Raw genomic sequence first — 18,272 nt, forward strand, 5'->3', positions numbered from 1 at the left:
TCAGAACAAACTCTGCACTCCAGACCTACCTTCTTCAGCCCGATGTAAAATCTTATACCGTGTCTCTGACGTCTCCTTGTGGAAGTGTAACTGTCAGCACAAGCTCAATAAGACTTAAAGATTTCAGTCTTCTACCCCAAGTCATCCACGGTCTTCTTTCCTAGTCAGTGTGGACAACATCGCGATTCTCATAACAAAAGAAACCGCTCCACACAGCCTTCTTTGATCTCACAAAAGCCTTTGATTCTGTCAACCGAGAAAAGGATTAATCTGAAGTATGGGTGCCCACTGAAATTTATCACCATTCTTTGCCTGCTCCACAATGGTATGCAAGTGGTGGTTCTCAAACCTATCACAGATCCTCTTGAGGTTAAGACAGGAGTTATGCAAGGCTGCATCATCGCTCCAACACTTAATAGTCAGAGTGGAGCTAAACTACCAAATGGATGGTAAACTCTTAAATCTCAGCTGACTCCCAGCCAAAACCAAGAGCATCCCAACCTCAGTCATAAAACTTCATTACATTGATGATGCTGTAGCGTGTACTCACTTGGAAGCAGACCTTCAGGCAATTATTGATGTCTTACTGAGGCATACAATAAAATGGGACTGAGTTTAACATTTCAGGAGACTAAAGTCTTTAATCAACAAGCTCTTAATGAGCAGTCCCCAGCTCCAGTAATTCAGATTTATGGTACGCCTCTGAAGAACATTAAGTATTTCCCATACTTAATCTGAAGGCTGACATCAATAAAGAAATCCAATATTATCTCAAAATATGCAAGTACAGCTTTCAGATGCTTGAGGAAACAGATGTTTGAAGATCACAACATTGATCTGAAACCAAACTCAGGGTTTATTAAGCAGTCATGATCCCCATCTTACTGTATAGAGCTGAGACATGGACAATGTACAGAAGACATCTCAAGTCACTTGAGAAGTACGGTAAACATTGCCTGAGGAAGATCCTTTGAATCCAGTGGGAAGATAGATACACCAACATTAGCTTCCTCTTGCAAGCAAATACCATGACCATTAAGGTGATGATGATCATCCAATATCAGATTTGCTGTGGTGGCTATGTCATCCAGATGCCCAACTCCAGATTCCTGAAGCAAGTTTTATTCTCCCAGCTCAAGAGGAGGGCAGAGAAAGTGCTTCAAGTACATCCTCAAGTCCAACTTGGAAAAAAAAATGCAACACCAAAATCAACTCATAGGAGACTACAGGTTTCCCTCGCTTTATGCGGGTTCTGTATGTGCAAATTTGCTTTTGTGCAGTTACCCTTTTTATACCAAAAATTTGTTATACACGAGGTAAATTCACTGTTATCCAATTGGTGTGGTAGAAACCCACAGTCAGCTGTTTTGTGTGGTGGACTGCAGGAGTGATGCGCACCAAAATATAGTCTCCTGTGTGGATCTGTGTTCCTTGCTCCTCTGTGACACGTGTTTCTGTAGTTGCTATCCCCATTATGATAGTGCCCTGTGCTTGTGTGTACTGTATGCTGTTGCCGAGTACCAAAATTGCCTTGTAGAAGTGGTAGAAGTGGATCTGGGGGTCAGTACAGTCCAGGTCTTGGAATGTATTCCTATTTGTGACATTGTAAAGTGGGTTCCCTTTATGCAAATTCGAGTTATACACCATTTTCCAGGAACACACGTACAGCATAAAGCGAGGGAAACCTGTATTGGCCAACACTGCCCCAAACGGAGGAAGAGTCTGCTACCAGAATCTCAGGATTTTGAAACCTTATGATGACAACAGGAGACAAAAAAGCAGAAACAGCATGTTACCAACCAAATCAAGAACCTAGAGCCACACACCCCACCCACATGGACACATGTGCCTAAGTTGTAACAAAGTCTGTCAATCCTAGAAGGCCTCATCAGCCATCTTCAGACCCACAGATAAGATAATCATGGAAAACAATAATCCTCAACTGCAAGAGATTGCCAGTGATGATGGACAGTATCACATTTGATGACTCTGAAACTCATATTAAGCTCAGGCCTACTCACAAAAGTTAAAATACAGAATACTGATGTTAACTCCATAATGCAAGAAGATGCAAGTTCATGGCTAGGCCATCTGAGAAGGAATAATGAAGTATCTCTTCCAGCTTACCTTGCTATATTCAGGATGATTTCAGGCAGACTTTTAATTGTCTGGTGCATAACTGTGTGAAATGTCTATCCTTGATTAATTAGTATGGTAACTATTTCTTTTGCAATTAACTCATGTTTATGTGCAGACCACCTCTTCATCGCCCATTTGATGGGAAATCATCACCTTATAGCTAATTACTGGACTTTGATTTGGTTTGGGTTCTCTTGACTTGATTTTAAATATTTGTAGTAAATAAAGCCTTTCTGTCACTCATCAAACGAGGTGTCATGTCAGTCCCTGGGCTAGTCTGGAATCCTAGGTTTTTATTTAACACATTCTCACTGTTACCCCAGCCTTGGCATCATCTTCCACCCTTGATCCACATATCCAGGATCTGTCTAAATCTTGCAGATTCTTTCTGTTTATCATGTCTCCATATTAGTAGCTGTCCAACCATGCTGCAGCTGCCACCTTGTACTGAACTGTGACACCAGAGTCCATGGCCCACTAGATAGCTTTTCAAATAAGCACTTTCACCCTTTCTCCTATGGTGCCCTGATGCCAGAAATATCTACAGAACTACCTCATTCTTCTTTTCCAAATCCCATCTTAAACATCTTGTTGTCATTATCCCTACAACAACTTTGACAGCGATTGGCTGCTGATGTGCCTGCTATGATGACCAATATTACCTCATTGTTTCTTTGTACTCCCTCACCTGTCTGTATCCATCTCTTGTCCAATATACTTAGATGGTAAGGTGTTTAGAAGAGAGATTGTCTTTTTACCATGGACTGAAACAGTACATAGCATAATGGGATCCTAGTTCATGGCTACAGCTCTTAAGAATATTATTGTTTTTGTTATACAAGGATGTGAATATACAATATACTAGCAAATTGCCCATCAAGAATGATGGGGTGGGGGGAGGGGACGGACCCCATATCCAGCCCCACAACCCCACCCCACCAGTCCCTGTCCAGCCCCACTCCAGGCCCCCTCCCCACTGCTCCACGGCTGGGCCTGGTCCATCTGCATGCCTCTCTCCCCCCTCCCCGCCCCCAGCACTCTGCATCCAGCCCTGTGCCACATGCCGCCCCCTCCCCACACTCTGCATCCACCTGGTCTGCGTCCACCTGCCTCCTGTCCCCTCAGAGGTGGATTAAGGTGTACTGGGGCCCTGGCAAGTACAAAATTGGAGGCCCTTCCCCCATGGGAGCTAGGCTGCAGGGGCAGGGGGGGAAGGGGCCCCTTCCCCTCCTGGTGCTGGGGGAGGAGGCAGGGTGGACCCTGCCGGGCTGGGGGTCACATGCCTGCTTCTTCTCCTTGCTCCCTGCCTCCCCTACAGCCGAATGTGCACACTCACAGGTGCGCACAGACACAGGCATGTACACTCTACTCTCACTCTCTGCACATGGACACAGAGATACACACAGACACACCCACACATACACACAGACCTAGAGACACACAGAGACCCACACACACACACACACCCAGACCGCCTCCCCCACAGACACAGATAGACAGACCCACAGACACAGAAAACACTCAGACACCAACTCACACACAAGCAGACACACACACACTTTCCCCTCTGAGGACCTCTGCCCTCCCACACTCTCGATTACATGGAGACAGCCCTTCACACCCCCGCCTCCCCTGCTAGCCACCGGGGGCTTAGTCTCACTCCCTGCCCAGCCCCCGTTACACTGGCCTGCAGGTAGATGCTGCCCGGCTGTCCTGTGCAGCCAGGCAGATGCAGAGGGCCAGTTGGGCCGGGCTGGGAGCACCACGCTGTGTTTCTGTGGGCAGGCGGGGGTACTGGGAGGGGTGCTTGCGGGGGGCTAAGATGAATTTTGGAGGGTTCTAGCCCCCAAGACCCTGCCAGTGCTGCCGCAAAGGTGCAGCACAGCGCTGCTGGCCTAGCCCAACCAACCCTCCCCCGCACCAGGTGGGGCACACGCTCCATGATTCGCCACCATGATCCCACCTCTGCCACCATGATCCCCCCCCTTCACCCTCAGGCAGGGAGGTGTGGGGCAGCCCCGCTGCTCGGGCAGCCAGGATGTGTTCCCCGCCACCAGAGTTCCCCAGCAGCGGTGCAAACTTGGCCCAAAGCTCAGGCCACCCAGCCAATTGCCACCCATCATCTTGGCGGTGCATGCGCAGTTGGCCTGGAGCGTTACGCACAGACAGACAGACAGACAAACTAAGCCCTTTATTATATTAGATAATTTTAATATAATAAAAGCCATTGTCTGTCTAGCCGTAACACTTTATTTGCACTCTGATTGGTTGCCTCAGCAGGTAGGGGACCAGGCCAGTGGAGCTGGACTTGCCCTCCCCCCTGCCCTGCTCCTAGGAGGCAGAGGGGGACGATGGGGACTGGTGCACTGCCATGATGGAGGGAATGGAGCCAGGGGCCGAAGAACCCCCCGCCCCCAACAACAGGCAGCGGGGGGGGGAGGGGAATGGGGGTTACTGGTGGCTGTGCCCCGCCACTGCCGCCGCAGTTGCAGGCCCTAGCCCCAGCCTGAAGCGGAGTAGCGGCAGCGCTGGCTCCAGCCCCAGCCCGAGGTGGGGAGGCCGGATGCAGGCCTCTGTCCCTGCCTGCCTGCCGCCCCTCCCGCCCCCCCGTCATTTTTGATGGGCAATTTTCTAGTTATATGAATAATGATATATGGCTGATCAACAGAAAAACTACTTTGTTTTGCAACCGTTTCCTTTGTCTTTTAGCTTTGTTCAGGTTTTCTCATTTGTCTAACCAACAAGTGTAGAAGCCTACAGGGTATTTCTCCACCCAGCAGCTTAAGGGGAGGGAGGGGGTGTGTGTGTGTGTGTGCGTGTGTGTGTGTAGAGAGAGCGCATGAGCTTTTATGAACCCAAGTTCACTACAGACTAACACAGCTAATTCTCTCTGATCACTTAAAAGCAGGAATGTCAAACCTTTTTGAATGTGGGGCCAGACCATGAACTTTTTATCACCCAGTGGGCCAGCAAGCCATATTCAAACATCCTCTGTCCTGGGCCAGAGAGATCCTGCCTGTGCACCCCTACTGCACCTGCCTGTTACTGTAAGGTTCATGGTAGCTCCTGGTGGGCAGGGGCAAGAGGGACCCATTCTGCATCCAGCCACCTACTGCCCCAGAGACTGAAGGGGAAAAATAAATAGCTCCACATCTCCATCCCCAAGCAGCACAGTCCCACAAGCTGGCACTGCCTGAGGGGGGCTGGAGCGAGGTGGCCGCTGCACCTCAGCCCCTCACCTGCCCGCCCGCACAGCCCCGCTCACCATGGTGCCCAGCCACCCACGCACACACCCCTGGTGGCCTCAGCGCTGCAAGCCCGGAGCGCAGGGCCCCGCAGATACCAGCTTCCGCCGCCTCGCCCCGCAGAGGTCACACCAGGACCCTGCTGTGGAAGTTTGAGATGTGGTGTGCGCTTGGGTGAGCCGAAAACAATGATTTTTTGAAAAGGGGGTTTTTATTTAACTATGGAATGACCCCTAAGATAGAAAGTTACATTAAAATACAACAAACAATGGTGGCTACAACAAATACAACTACGCAAAGGTTAGGGAACTCCCCTCTTGTCAGCACGGAGGCGGAAAAGGATCTTGGAGTCATCATTGATTCCAAGATGAACATGGGCCGGCAGTGTGAGGAGGCAGTCAGGAAGGCCAACCGCACCTTGTCATGCATCCACAGATGCATCTCGAGCAGGTCCAAGGAGGTGATCCTCCCCCTCTATGTGGCACTGGTTAGGCCGCAGCTGGAGTACTGTGTCCAGTTCTGGGCACCGCACTTCAAGAGGGATGTGGACAGCATGGAGAGGGTCCAGAGGCGGGCCACTCGTATGATCAGGGGACAACAGGGCGGGCCCTACGAGGGCAGGGTACGGGACCTGAACCTGTTCAGCCTCCACAAGAGGAGGCTGAGGGGGGATCTTGTGGCCTGTTATAAACTAGTCAGGGGGGATCAGCAGGCATTGGGGGAGTCACTGTTCCCCCGAGCAGTGACAGGAGTGACCAGGAATAACGGTCACAAGCTGGCAGAGGGTAGGTTTAGGCTAGATATCAGGAGGCGCTACTTCACGGTCAGGGCGGCTAGGATCTGGAACCAACTTCCAAGAGAAGTGGTGCTGGCTCCTACCCTGGGGGTGTTTAAGAGGAGGTTAGATGAACACCTTGCTGGGGTCGTTTGACCCCCGAACTCTTTCCTGCCATGGCAGGGGGTCAGACAAGATGATCTGCTCAGGTCCCTTCCAACCCTAGAAACTATGAAACTATAAGATCGAACTTATCAATCATTGCTATCACTTTAAATAATACTCACAGTTAGGTGAAAAATCATAGGCGATAACAAATGTAACATTACATCACGCGCATAAACATCATTGGGTTAGGGAAGTAGGTAACACGAAGGCCTTAGAAAATGCCTCTTTTCAAAGAGGGGAGCGTCGGCTTGGGGTGATCAGTCCCTTGCCTGTTTAGCCTCAGAGTTGTGGCCTCGGTTCCGTCTACAGGCGCTCTCTCTGATCACGGGGAGAAGCGCGGTTTTAAACACACTGCTCAACGATTATCCAATCGTCTTGCGCGCTGCCGTGTAAACCCCTTGTATGGTATGTTTCCTGTTTGAGCCTCTAACAGTTTTCACGCCAACTGATCGATGGTATACATGCTGCGGTGGCTTCCCACCACGGCACATCAACCCAGAAGCCTCTGCAGGATTAGCTTTTGGCGCCGAGGCAGCCTGGCCATTCATCCAGGTGCAATTGCAAACACCTTTTCACAGTGCAATTGCAAATACCTCTTCACACCTGCCTGCTGTGGCCCCCCTGTGCTGGCTTCCCATGTGCTGCTGGGGACAGGAGGAGGCTGACCAGGTTGGCACCAGCCAGGAGAAGTGGCAGCGAAGCCATGTGCCACTCGGGACTAACTGGTGCAGACAGGAGAAAATGCAGCTGAGCCCCTGCCACTCCAGCTGGGCTCGTCCTGTTCCGAGCGGCACACAGCTCCGCTGCCACTTGTGGTGGCTGGTGCCCACCTGGCCGGGCTCCTCCAGTCCCCAGCAGCACATGGGAAGCCGACTTCAGCCTCATGCTGCTTCAGATGGGACAGACCTGCCCGGGTCGGCACCAGCCAGCAGAGGCAGCAGCAGAGCCATGTGCCGCTCGGGATTGACCGGTGCAGGTAGAGGGAAAGTGTTTACTTTTGCTTCCCATCTCAGCACCATGGGCCTCAAAAAATGCCTTGGCAGGCCGCGTGGCAGCCCACGGGCTGTATGTTGCACAAGCCTGACTTTAAGAATGTCACCATTGAGATGCTGCCTCTATCCGCTAGGGGGCAATGCTTTCAGAATTCTGTTGTAATATCATAAAAGCCTTAGGGCAGGCGCGGACAATTATTTCGGGCGAAGGGCCGCTTACTGAGTTTTGGCAAGCCATCAAGGGCCACATGATAGGCAGCCAGGGGCAGATAAATATTAATTTTCTAAATTTTTTAGGAGCCCCCGAGGGCCGGATAGAATGGCCTGGCGGGCTGCATCCGGCCCCCGGGCCACATTTTGCCCACCCCTGCCTTAGGCTGCCTGTCCATAATGCCTTATTCCCACTGATTGGTTGCCTCGGCAGCTAATCAGAGTGCTCTGGACAGAGTGCCACCTTGGAGGCAGAGGGGGGATGATGGGGACTGGAGCACCACCATGACAGAGGGGTGGAGCAGGGGGGCAAGGCCAGCAACACCCGTCTTGCACCCCCCCTCCCGGCTTTGCTCCTTGCAGGTGGTGATGGAGCAGAGGCCAGAGGCCAGCGGCATTGGCCTTGCCCCCCCCCACTTTGGTGCACAGGGCTGGACACAAAGGGTGAGAGAGGGTGCATGGAGGTGGATCCAGCTTTGGATCCAGCCTTGCCACTGTATCGGGGGGGAGGGAGGGGAACAGGGCTGGAGGAGAAGCAGGCCAGGGCAGATGCAGGGCTCCATACCCACCTGTCCCCCTCATGACAGCAGGGACTGAGGGCCCAGAGGGGGTGGGCAAGCCATCCTGTTCTGGCACATGGGGCCAGACATGGCAGGTGGGGGAGGGCACATGGGGCTAGAAGTGAATCCAGCTTTGCCGCCGCATCGAGGAGAAGAATGGGCCCAGATGAGGAGAGGGCCAGGACGGCACAGTGGGCTCCATCTCCACCTCGCCCCCCACCCCCCCGCCACCATGACAGCAGGGACTGAGGGCCCGGAGCGGGTGGGCAAGGCCCCACAGCAGGTGGGGGCGGGCACCTGGGACCGGAGGCAGATCCAGCCTCATCACAGCATCCAACAAACGCAATAGGGGAAAAAAAAACAAAAACCCAGAACCACAAAAAAAGCCCACAACACTGGCCCTGGCCCTGCTCCTTGGAGGCAGAGGAGTGGCAGCATGGGGCATTAGCTGCCAGTGCTCTGTCCCTGTCCCCCCATCCCCATCATTCTTGATGGGCAATTGTCTAGTAGTATATTGTAAAGTTGAATTCAAGAGAGTGCGAGCAGCCATATGATAGTCACACAGTTTTGGCTTGTACAACTATGTGACACGGTGCTTGGCGTGCCTGAGGAGAGGCTGCTTGAGGAGCAGCCCGCAGGTGCAGCAAGGGCCAGTTAAGGAGGGACTGGGGGACTGACCAGAGGGGACTGGGCTTGACCCAAATAAGCCCAGGGCCTGAGCAGATCAGGCAGTCTGCTCCTGGGAGCCACAGGGGGAGGAGCTCCTGGCAGCATTAAGGCTCCTGCCTTAATATCTGAGCTGGGGTAAGCGGCACTGAGCCCAGGAACAGGGATGGGAGAGCTCATCACCTGGACGGGGCCAAGCACCCAGTGCTCGAGAAGAGCTAACCAGGATGTGAGACAAATAGGCCTAGACATCACATGTGGACTCTGAGATGTTTACTGAGCAGCTGATTAGTCTACTTACAGTAAATGTCTCATATAGATGTGCCCTGTGTGCTGCCAGCTGCTCAGGGCACAGTATTGACCAGTTAAGCTGAGATGGCAGGGTCTAGAATCATGTATAGAAATGCAGGGTTTTTCTGCTGACTCACTGTAGAAGTAAATAATAGCAGCCTTTTAGCTCTAAGCTAGAAGTATATAAAGGCTTGAATTGGGTGACCCGTGCAGAGGAAGAAATTCCTAGGAACAGCCTGCTTCAAAAGAAAGTAGGGGCAGAAACGTTGTAGCTTTTAACAATAAAAATGTATTTAAGGATGGCAGTAATTCCCCCTGGCCATAACAGCTTTAGAAAACAATTGCCAGTAATTACTGGTTTCCTTTCACATTTTCTGAAAAATGAATAAACAGTATAACTCAAATTCTGTGTTTATGGAACACCTGGAATTTCATAGAAGTGAACAAAACAGATATTACTTAGACAAACTTAAATTTATAATGAAATAGTGTTTGCCACACTGTTGTCCCTTTATTACACAGTAGTTCCATTTGTTTACAGAGAGTGTTGGGGAAAAAAAAATCCGCAAGTTTTTATTTTTGAGTGCTTTATTAATCTGTTCTGGAAACTCTCTTAGGAGGCAGAGGTTATGCAGCTCCATGGAACACATGCTTTTAAGGAGTTCCTTGAAAGAAAAGGCTACAGGAAGCCGGAGGTAAGTCATGGAGAAAGAAACCAGTCTGTCTTCATAATCAGTAGCACTGACCAGGGTTGCTCAAGTCCTGAGAACAGAACTATTTGCCCTGCAGCTAGGTTTTAAGTATTGCAACCTGTACATAACCAGAGTTGACAAAGACTTCTAGTCTCAGAACATTGTGAGAATCTTGTTATAAAACAGCGCCACAGAGGAGAAGTCTGTAGCCCATCTGCGCTACAGGAGGTACCATGCTACTGAACAATACTCTTAGACCTGAGGCCAAGTTGAGACCTGATGTATTGTGAAAGGGTGCAAGTCCAGTATTACCAAGCTTCATGTAACACCTGGCTGTGAATGGGCCCCCAGGAGCAGACTACCAAGCTGAATTTGGCCTCAGGAGTACGGTATAGCGGAGGCTAAACCAGTTTGTACTAAAACACCACAAAAACTCATGCTTCCTATGGACAACTGCACTGAATCATGGGACACATCAGCATGGTATAACTGTGTAGAGATTAGTTTTATGCTTTATTAGCTATAGATTAGCTCTGAATAAGTTGTCTCAGGTACTAGAAGCAGTATAGCTACATTAGCCTTGCACTGCACTGAGCTACTGCTGAGGATGTGGTGACTACTAGCACAGTTCTACTGTTGTATGGATGGGGCCAACAAAGGTTGTGTGCACAAACTCAGCAAGTGCAGCAAACATGTCTTGCTTAATCATGGCAGCAGTAAAAGCTGTACCCTATTTGTTCAGAGGTGAGCAGGGATGATTAGACTTTAGAACATACCACAACTCGTTCAGACACTGTGCCACTCCCTCACCAAGGAATAAATACTGCAGTCTATTTTTGGTCCTGTTGTCCATTAACTAGGGATGAAACTGTCCTTTCTATTTAACTCTTTGATGGCAGCACTCCCTCCAACTCCTGTGCTTTATCTAAAACAGAATTACTCTTTTAAGTGCAGCTGTCTGCTGAACATGATCACTTTATTTTGCTTGGTGGATAGCTGTAACACCTGGCTGTGAATGGGCAAATATGGCATGTTCCCTCCTGGAGTGTCTGCTGAGATTTTGGATGTCACCAAGTCATGGGCCTTGTAATGACCATGTTCTGCGCATTTGTACGTGATAGGTTACACATGGCCCAGGAGCCAAACAGTGTGACAGACAGACCCTGAAAGCCCCTAAATCAGTCACCTCCAAAGGAAAGTGGAGAGATGAGGGCAAAAAAATAAAGACAAAGAAGTGGCAGACAATGAAAGCAGGAAGAAGCCAGGCTAGAAAAGCTGCAGCAGGAGCTGGAAAGAAGGACAAAGAACAAGGGATGTTCCTCCCCTACATTTGTAAATAAAAGCTTCCTTATCATCCATGCAAATAAACTATATTCATACCATGCATACTCCAGCTGCTTTTGCTTGCCCACTTTTGCCTCTGAAGCTCTTTCCTCTCCCACAAGGTATGGTCACTGTTCTGATATAGCCTGCCTGTTCTGTGCTGGGCTGCTTCTTCTTACCATCAGCCCACTCTTGCCATCACCTTCCTGCTCACTTTCCCCATCTTAAATTGAGCTCCCTGGGCAGATACGTGTTAAAACTCTGCAGACTGTTACACTTCGCTGTTTTAGAAGGTAGTTGAGGGAGAGGTAGAGCTCTCACAGTGTGTACCCTAGCTGTAGAAGTCTGGGGAAGCTTTTCCTACTAGCAGGTTGTCTGTTGCTATTAGTTTCAGTAAACTGTATTATAGTTTCTGAGCTCTGGCTCTCTGAATAGTTGATAAAGCCATCAAATAACATGCTAGCTTTTTTCCTGTCTGTTAGCCTGGGTTCTGCCCTGACTCCCTGTTCCACATAAATCTCTCCAGATGAGTCCCCCACATCTTGTCTATTCCCCTGACCAGAAGGCCTCTTCATGCCCTAACCCTAAGTCAGTTTCCCTTTGACCCCTTTCCACACCAGGGCAAGTTCCCTTACCTGCTTCACACAAAATGCTAGTTTTTTCATCTGATAGTCCCATCACTTCCCATCCAGCCACAGAATCCCAGTATCTAGTCAGTGCAGCCTGTAATCTGTATTTCTTGTTCCTGCTGATCTGGACAAATGAAATCACTGAGAAGCCTTAGTAGGCTTGATGGCCTGGGCTGATATCAATGTGAATAAAAAGGTTAAGTAACAGCAGAGAACAGCTTGGAGAAGAAACAACAGCAGAGGATGGCACAAGAAGATGGTCTGGAGGCAGAAGTTTAAGTAGGGCAGGGCGAGTGAAGTGCCAGTCCCGGAGACCAGTGTAGAAGGGATGCCAAAATGGTGTTTCCTGGAGAGCCTGCACAATGGCAGAAGCAGCCGGAAAAAGACCAGATCCTGTGTACCAAGCCACTGAGAACAAGGGAAGAGGCAGGGGAAATGTACAAGAACTATGGTAAAAGGGCACAGTAGAAGCATCTACACAAGACACTTTACTAAGCATAATCTAATACGCAGTAAAGTGTCACTGTCTACATGTGTGCAGAAATTACTGTGCAGTAGATTAGTCTGATGTGCTTAGTCTGATGTGCTGTTTTCTAGTACCTGTAGTCCAGGAAGCTGGACTGCCCTCATACGTACCATACAGGGCCAGACCAATGGTCCCTCTCCCCCTAGTCTCCTGTATTCAATAGTGGCAAGCAATAGATATGTTAGAGGGGAAGTATTTGAATGGAGCATGTGTAGAGTAATCCAATCCCTGTCATCAGTCATCAATTGTTTAGGGATGGCAGAGGATACATCCCTGATTATTCTGTTTAATGTATCCCAGTGCACCTGTCCTCCATGAATCTGTCTAACCCTTTTTTTGAACCTGGTTATACTATCTACCTATACAACTTTTTGTGGCAATGAGTTCTACAAGTGAACTATGCAGTGTGTAATAAATTAATTCCTTTTCACCTGCCTCCTGATAATTTTAGTTGGTACCCCTTAGTTCTTGTATTCTGGGATTTGATAAATAACAGTTCCCTATTCCCTTTATCTGCATCCTTCAGGATTTTATAGACCTCTATTAGTTCCTTCCTCAGCCTTCTCTTTTCCAAAGTGAAGACCCCTTGCTTTTTTAGTCTTCACCTTTGATCACCTTTGCTGCCCTTCTCTGTACCTTTTCTAATTCCACTATATTCTTTTTTATGATGTGGAGGCTGGAACTGCATATGGTCTCACATATGCAGAGATGCTTTCCCCTGGTTATAATGGGGTCAGCATGTGGGAAGCCTGCTTTACTCATTGCCTGCATGATGCAGTCAGGGACTGCAAGTAGCCACCTGAAAAACAGCTCTGAAATCATGTAATTTAAAATACAAATAAAAAAAATATTCATGACTTTGGAGACTAACATGGCTAACTCTCTCTCTCTCTGCATACATGTGTCTTATGCTGTGTTCAGAATGTAGCCATTTATACACTAGTAACTATTCTTGGTAAATATACTTTGTTTTAGTTTCTCCTGCAGATGCTGGCTGTAAGCAGCAGGACTGGGGCACAAGAGCGAACTTCATGCCATGCTAAAGAGATTCCAAGGGGCAAGCAGAGGGCTTTCCTCCATGCACATTAACTAATGCAGGCCCCGTGTGTTGTTAATTTATCCCGTTTCTTCTAAATAAACCTTTCAAGGATGGCTCGTTTACCAGAAGTCTCTAAACTGCATTGCTTTTGTTTCTTTTACTTTTCTTTCTGAGAAAATATATCAACTACATTTTTAAAAAGAGTGACTTGGGATAGTAGGTGCCCAAGACATAGAATCATAAAAAAAAATCGTAGGAAATTAGGGTTGGCAGGGACCTCGGCAGGTCCTCTAGTCCAACCCCCTGCTTTAAGCAGGGCCCTCCCCAGCTATATCATCCTACTCAAGGCTTTGTCTAGCTGTATCTTAAAAAATTCCAAGGATGGCAATTCCACCACTTCTCTGAGCAAAAAGCACAGTGGCTTCAAGCATTGGTTTTTTGGACTGAACTGCAGGTGCCACCCCTCAGTCTTGGGCTCACAACCTTGTGGCTGATAGTTCAGAACCCACTGCCCTGAGCTGCAGGACAGGCACATTCCCCTTTCTTCATTGCTCGACTATGCTAAGGGCTGGTAAGGAGATTTCAGCTCAGCTGTATTGCATGGGCATTTTAACCCACAGCCCATAGTGATTTATGAGGTATACTACAGTAGTGCCTAGAGGACTTGTATTGCAGTTGTATTGCCTGAAACCCAGTAAAGACTGTTTCTGTACCATCCCCATGCCAAAGATACGAATAAAAGGAAGTATCAACAAAGTAGAGGAAGGGCGTAGCTTAGGCATAATATAATGGATCTTAGTACTTTAACTGACTTCATTATATTGAAGCATGGAAGGGCACGTTATAAGTCAGAAAGCAGAACTGCACGTATACATCTCTCTTCTGAGCATATGAAGTAATAAAAAAGACAATATACAAAAAAGTCGGAGGAAGTGGCCATTGGAGTCCTTACTTCATTACTGAATTAGGCACTGAATGAGAAAAGCAAAGTACTTAAGACGCATACATTTAAACATGTTTACGTGCATGCACATGGAGCAAAAAACTTTAGCATGTGGTTAGTTAAGCACATGCTCAGCATTTTGCTAGATGGGGGTCTCAGTGAAGTTTGCCCAATAAGTAGACATGTTGTGTGCATAGAAGGGAAAAAAGTTGTTTTAGATCATGAACTCACTGTCTATATGCAGGCCAGCAAATGCAGAGTCATCCCGGGAACTCCACCCATTGTAAAGACTGCACTTGTCTTTCTATAAATTTAAATGACATTTAGTGCCCTGTTGGACTGAGATACTGTTGCTCTGAACTCTACACACTGGAAACAGATTTAGGCAGACATCCACTTAGCCATTCTCCTTTCTAATGAAAGCTGATAATAAGATCTCATTAACACCTCTTGGAACGCAAATAATGGGAGACTGCCAGTGCAAGGTGGAAGTTACTAAAGGATTAAAAGAAGAAACAAAAAAAGCCCATTCTTCATTACAAGCCATTAGAAATAATTCCTGGTGATTTAAAGTGGTGATTGTTTCATTAGTCATAAGAGGGCAAAGGGGGCAAACTTTACCCAAGGGAGGAAGAAAAATGAAAAGGAGGAGGAAGAAAAATTAAAAGGAGGTAAAAAAAAACCCCGAAGAGGAAAAATGACAGGAAAATTAAAAGGGAGAGGATCTTTGACTGAGTTGGACTTTCAGACTGAAAGTAGCTTTCTCTCTGTTTCTATTTCAAAGCCGGATTTGGCCTGCCACACGTGTGTGTGGAAGCCAGCAGAGCTGCACGTACTGGTATGAGGGCTGAACGCGTGTTACCACGCGCCGGCCCCCTCGGCAAAGCGCGGGGGCTGGAGCAGCCTTTCTGACGGCCCGGGAAGGGCTTCTCAGCGCCGCGGGGACGCACACGCAGGGAAAGGAGCCTCCACCGACCACAGAAAGCATGAAGTTGACCTAAAAGGCTTTCCCGGGCTACGTGGTTGGGAGGAGGTCACTCCGTTTTAAACCAGGCAAGACAGGGTTGTGTGCTGAGCTGCGGATAGCGAGGAGAGTATCCTCGGCTTTCTCTGCAGATACGTTTTGGGCAGGGGGTGCTAGCTCTCCCTGGTCCAAGCTTCGCCAGCACTTGCTAGGGCGGCCATCGCAGAGGACAGTCCGGTTGTCCTCTTGATACGAAACCGGACACCTTGACGTCCTCCAGCTTTCTCTTGCACAAGCGGGTAGGTGCCGCAGCGGCGGGGCACGTAGCGGCAGCGCCTGTGGCCGGGCAGGGGGAGGGCGGGACGGCTGGCCCCGCCCCCCGGGCGGCCGGCACATAAAAGGGGGCCGCGGGCGCTGCCGTCAGGTCCTCGCGTCTTGCTCCGGCCATGGCCCCCGGCAGCGACTCGCCCCTGCAGCAGGAGCCGGCGGCGCAGCCGTGGCTGGGGGCCGAGTCGCCGGCGGGCCTGTGGCCGGCGCTGCTGGCGGGGCTGGTGGCCGCGCTGCTCGCCTGGGTGTGGTACGGCGGCTCCGGCGGGCGGGGCGCAGACGCCGGGGGCCCGGACCCCGCCAGCCCGGGCCCGGAGCTGCTGCCGGGAGCCGCGCGCGGCGAGGACGGCCCGGGACCAGCAGGTACCGGCGGGGCGGCCCCTGGCGAGGTGCTGGTGGAGCTGGGCAGAGCCGGCTACCTCTGCCTGGCAGCGGTCCAGAAGGAGGGCGGTCAAGTGAGGGGGCTCCCTGGCCTTGGAGGTGCTTGGCACCCTGCTGCTTTGGCTATTCTTCCCTTTATGATTGTCTTTAAACAATTACAAAATAATGTGACTGCAGGTCAGAATTGGTAAACAAGGTGTGTTGGTAGGAGCACAGACCAGCAATTTGGGGTTCCTTGGTCCCTGAGCAAGCACCAGGTTTTGGTTTTCTTGTTTTGCTGGGGGGTTGTTTTTTAGTTGTTGGTTTTTTGTTTTGTTTTTTTTCTTCTTAAAGCAAGATCTCCTTGCATAATGCAAGTGGTCACATGGGCACTGTAAATTTTAGGTTGTTTAGTTAACTCATAGTAGTTATTGCCGGGCCTTCGCCTTTAGGTTTACCACCAGCATTCTCAGCTCTTTAACCTTTGGAGTTGTCTTTCCTGGCTTAATATGCTTGCTGTTTTGAACAGAACATCATCTGGAGAGCAGCAAGACCGACTTGTTAGAAACCAAGGCCGGCGTCCCATGCAGCCCTGGGGAGCTTGTGGAGAGTGTGACGGCTACGATGAAGGAAGAAGGCAAAGCCCCCAGTGGTGCGTTTTCCCCTGAAACAGAGCCGCTGCTCAAGGAAGAACATGCCCCCTCTCTGATCAACACTGCTGAGCACCTGCATGAAATCTTTGGTTACTCTTCAGCAGACCTGGGTCTACAAAAGGGACTGGAGAGCAATGTATGGGGTGTGGATACCTTGGCAAGTGTTTCTCCTTCTAGTGCTGGGCAGGAAGACCAGCGGGGTCAGATTGCTGAGTGTCAGGACTCTGTTGATCATGAGGAGTGGGAAGTTATCCCAGAACACTCGGTCTGGGGAGATGCTAGTAAGAACAGCAGTACAGATGAGTCTGGCATCGCGGTGAGTCGAGAAGGCAAGGAACTGGAACCAGTAGATTGCCTTGATGGGGATGCAAAAGCGAAGAGGGTTGCAGCTGTGCCCCCAATGCCTCAGAATATCCATGTGACCTTCCGTGTGCACTACATCACCCACTCGGAAGGCCAGCTGATTGCAGTCACTGGTGACCATGAGTGTCTTGGTCAGTGGCACAGCTACTTGCCACTCAAGGGTGATAAAGATGGCTTCTGGTCTGACTCGGTTGTCTTGCCGGTAGATACTAGAATAGAGTGGAAGTTCATTCTGGTGGAGGATGGGAAGGTCAGACGCTGGGAAGAATGTGATAACCGAGTCTTGGTGACTGAACATGAAGACCGAATAGCCCATCAGTGGTGGGGATATCACTGATGAGCATCTTGGAAGCTGCTGACCTAGCTAATATTTCCACTTTTTTCAGTAGAAGATTGTCTGGATTGTAGGCCTTTAATATCTATAATATACCAAGCTCTGTTAGAACTGCTTAAGCCCCACACCTCTCTGCTCCAATTCCCTTTAGGAAGGGTTCTGTACAGGAGGAAATTCTTAAGAAATAGAACCGAAGCACTTCAGCAAAAGCTGGCAGGTAGGCTATGCAGGACTTCAGACTGCTGTCTATGTAACACTCAGTCTGGACCCTAAACTTGAGTGTATGCGTCTGTGCGAGTGGAGCAATAGGAGTGCATTTTTTTTTGGTACAGCTGCTCGAGGAGTTGAACTGACTGAATGAAGGAGAAGATATCTAGTTAACTACACTAATTGTAGTGCAAGTGGGTGTTTTGTTTTTTTGGTTTTTTTTGGTTTTGGTTTGTTTTGTTTGGATGTTTGTGTTGTGTGTTTTTTAATTATTGTAATGTGCAAGTCAGCAATAAACTCTGTTTTCAGATTTAATGGTCACTTATCTTTTAACTAAAGAATAAAAGGCTGACAGATCAATATAAGTTACTCTGTATCCTTTAAGATGCAAAGTGTTTAGCACCTTTTTATGGATCAGGCCCTCTGTTCTTCCATTAAGCTTCCAATTCAAGCTACTGGATAAAGAAAGGCATCTTGTCCAGCCTAAAATATTCAGGTCATTATGGCAATCTACAGTGGTGTTTTTTTAAAGGTCAGAAGGGACTGCCTGACTTGTTTAAGTGCTAGTCTCCTTGCTGAGAGCAGGGAGAAGTTTCCAAAAAAACTGCTTAATAATTACCTTGGCCAATGTGAGTGGGAAATCGACCTGAAATGCCTTGTGGTAAAACAAAATGGAGGGAATACTTTAGCTCTCTAGAAGCTTTGCAAAACTGGGATTTGAGTTCTAAACACTAGAAACAGTTTGATTATATTGACAGATGGTGTAAATGGGCCCCTGGTGTAGAATACTGCTTGTATGGAGTGGGCTTCTAGTACCATAGATGCTCTGGCATTCTCGCTCTGCCACTAAATGTGTCCAGCAACAG

The 18,272-nt window shown here is 49.1% G+C and overlaps 2 protein-coding genes across 2 annotated transcripts in view; both read left to right on the forward strand.

Moving 5' to 3' along the window:
- Positions 1–13,377, forward strand: part of FAM47E (family with sequence similarity 47 member E) — a 36,486-nt gene extending 23,109 nt beyond the window's left edge. The window contains exons 7-9 of the mRNA XM_090034810.1: positions 9,664–9,741; positions 10,860–11,070; positions 13,192–13,377. Coding sequence (XP_089890936.1) covers positions 9,664–9,741; positions 10,860–11,070; positions 13,192–13,259 — 357 coding nt within the window. The 3' untranslated portion in view covers positions 13,260–13,377. The remainder of the gene's footprint in view (positions 1–9,663; positions 9,742–10,859; positions 11,071–13,191) is intronic.
- Positions 13,378–15,541: 2,164 nt separating this feature from the next.
- On the forward strand, positions 15,542–17,716 carry STBD1 (starch binding domain 1). Its single transcript, XM_090032053.1, has 2 exons — positions 15,542–15,852; positions 16,379–17,716. The coding sequence occupies exons 1-2, from the start codon at positions 15,609–15,611 to the stop codon at positions 17,200–17,202; spliced, it is 1,068 nt and encodes a 355-aa protein (XP_089888179.1). The 5' UTR covers positions 15,542–15,608; the 3' UTR covers positions 17,203–17,716.
- Positions 17,717–18,272: the final 556 nt, after the last annotated feature.

Source organism: Crocodylus siamensis, chromosome 2 (assembly GCF_052110815.1).
Source record: "Crocodylus siamensis isolate JL-2025a chromosome 2, ASM5211081v1, whole genome shotgun sequence".
Classification (NCBI taxonomy): domain Eukaryota; kingdom Metazoa; phylum Chordata; order Crocodylia; family Crocodylidae; genus Crocodylus; species Crocodylus siamensis.

Excerpts from the sequence above, each read along its gene's own strand:
- STBD1 (XM_090032053.1), top strand. The coding sequence starts at position 15,609 with ATGGCCCCCGGCAGCGACTCGCCCCTGCAGCAGGAGCCGGCGGCGCAG. Across the intron at positions 15,853-16,378 it reads GGACGGCCCGGGACCAGCAG|AACATCATCTGGAGAGCAGC; the intron begins GTACCGGCGGGG and ends TGTTTTGAACAG.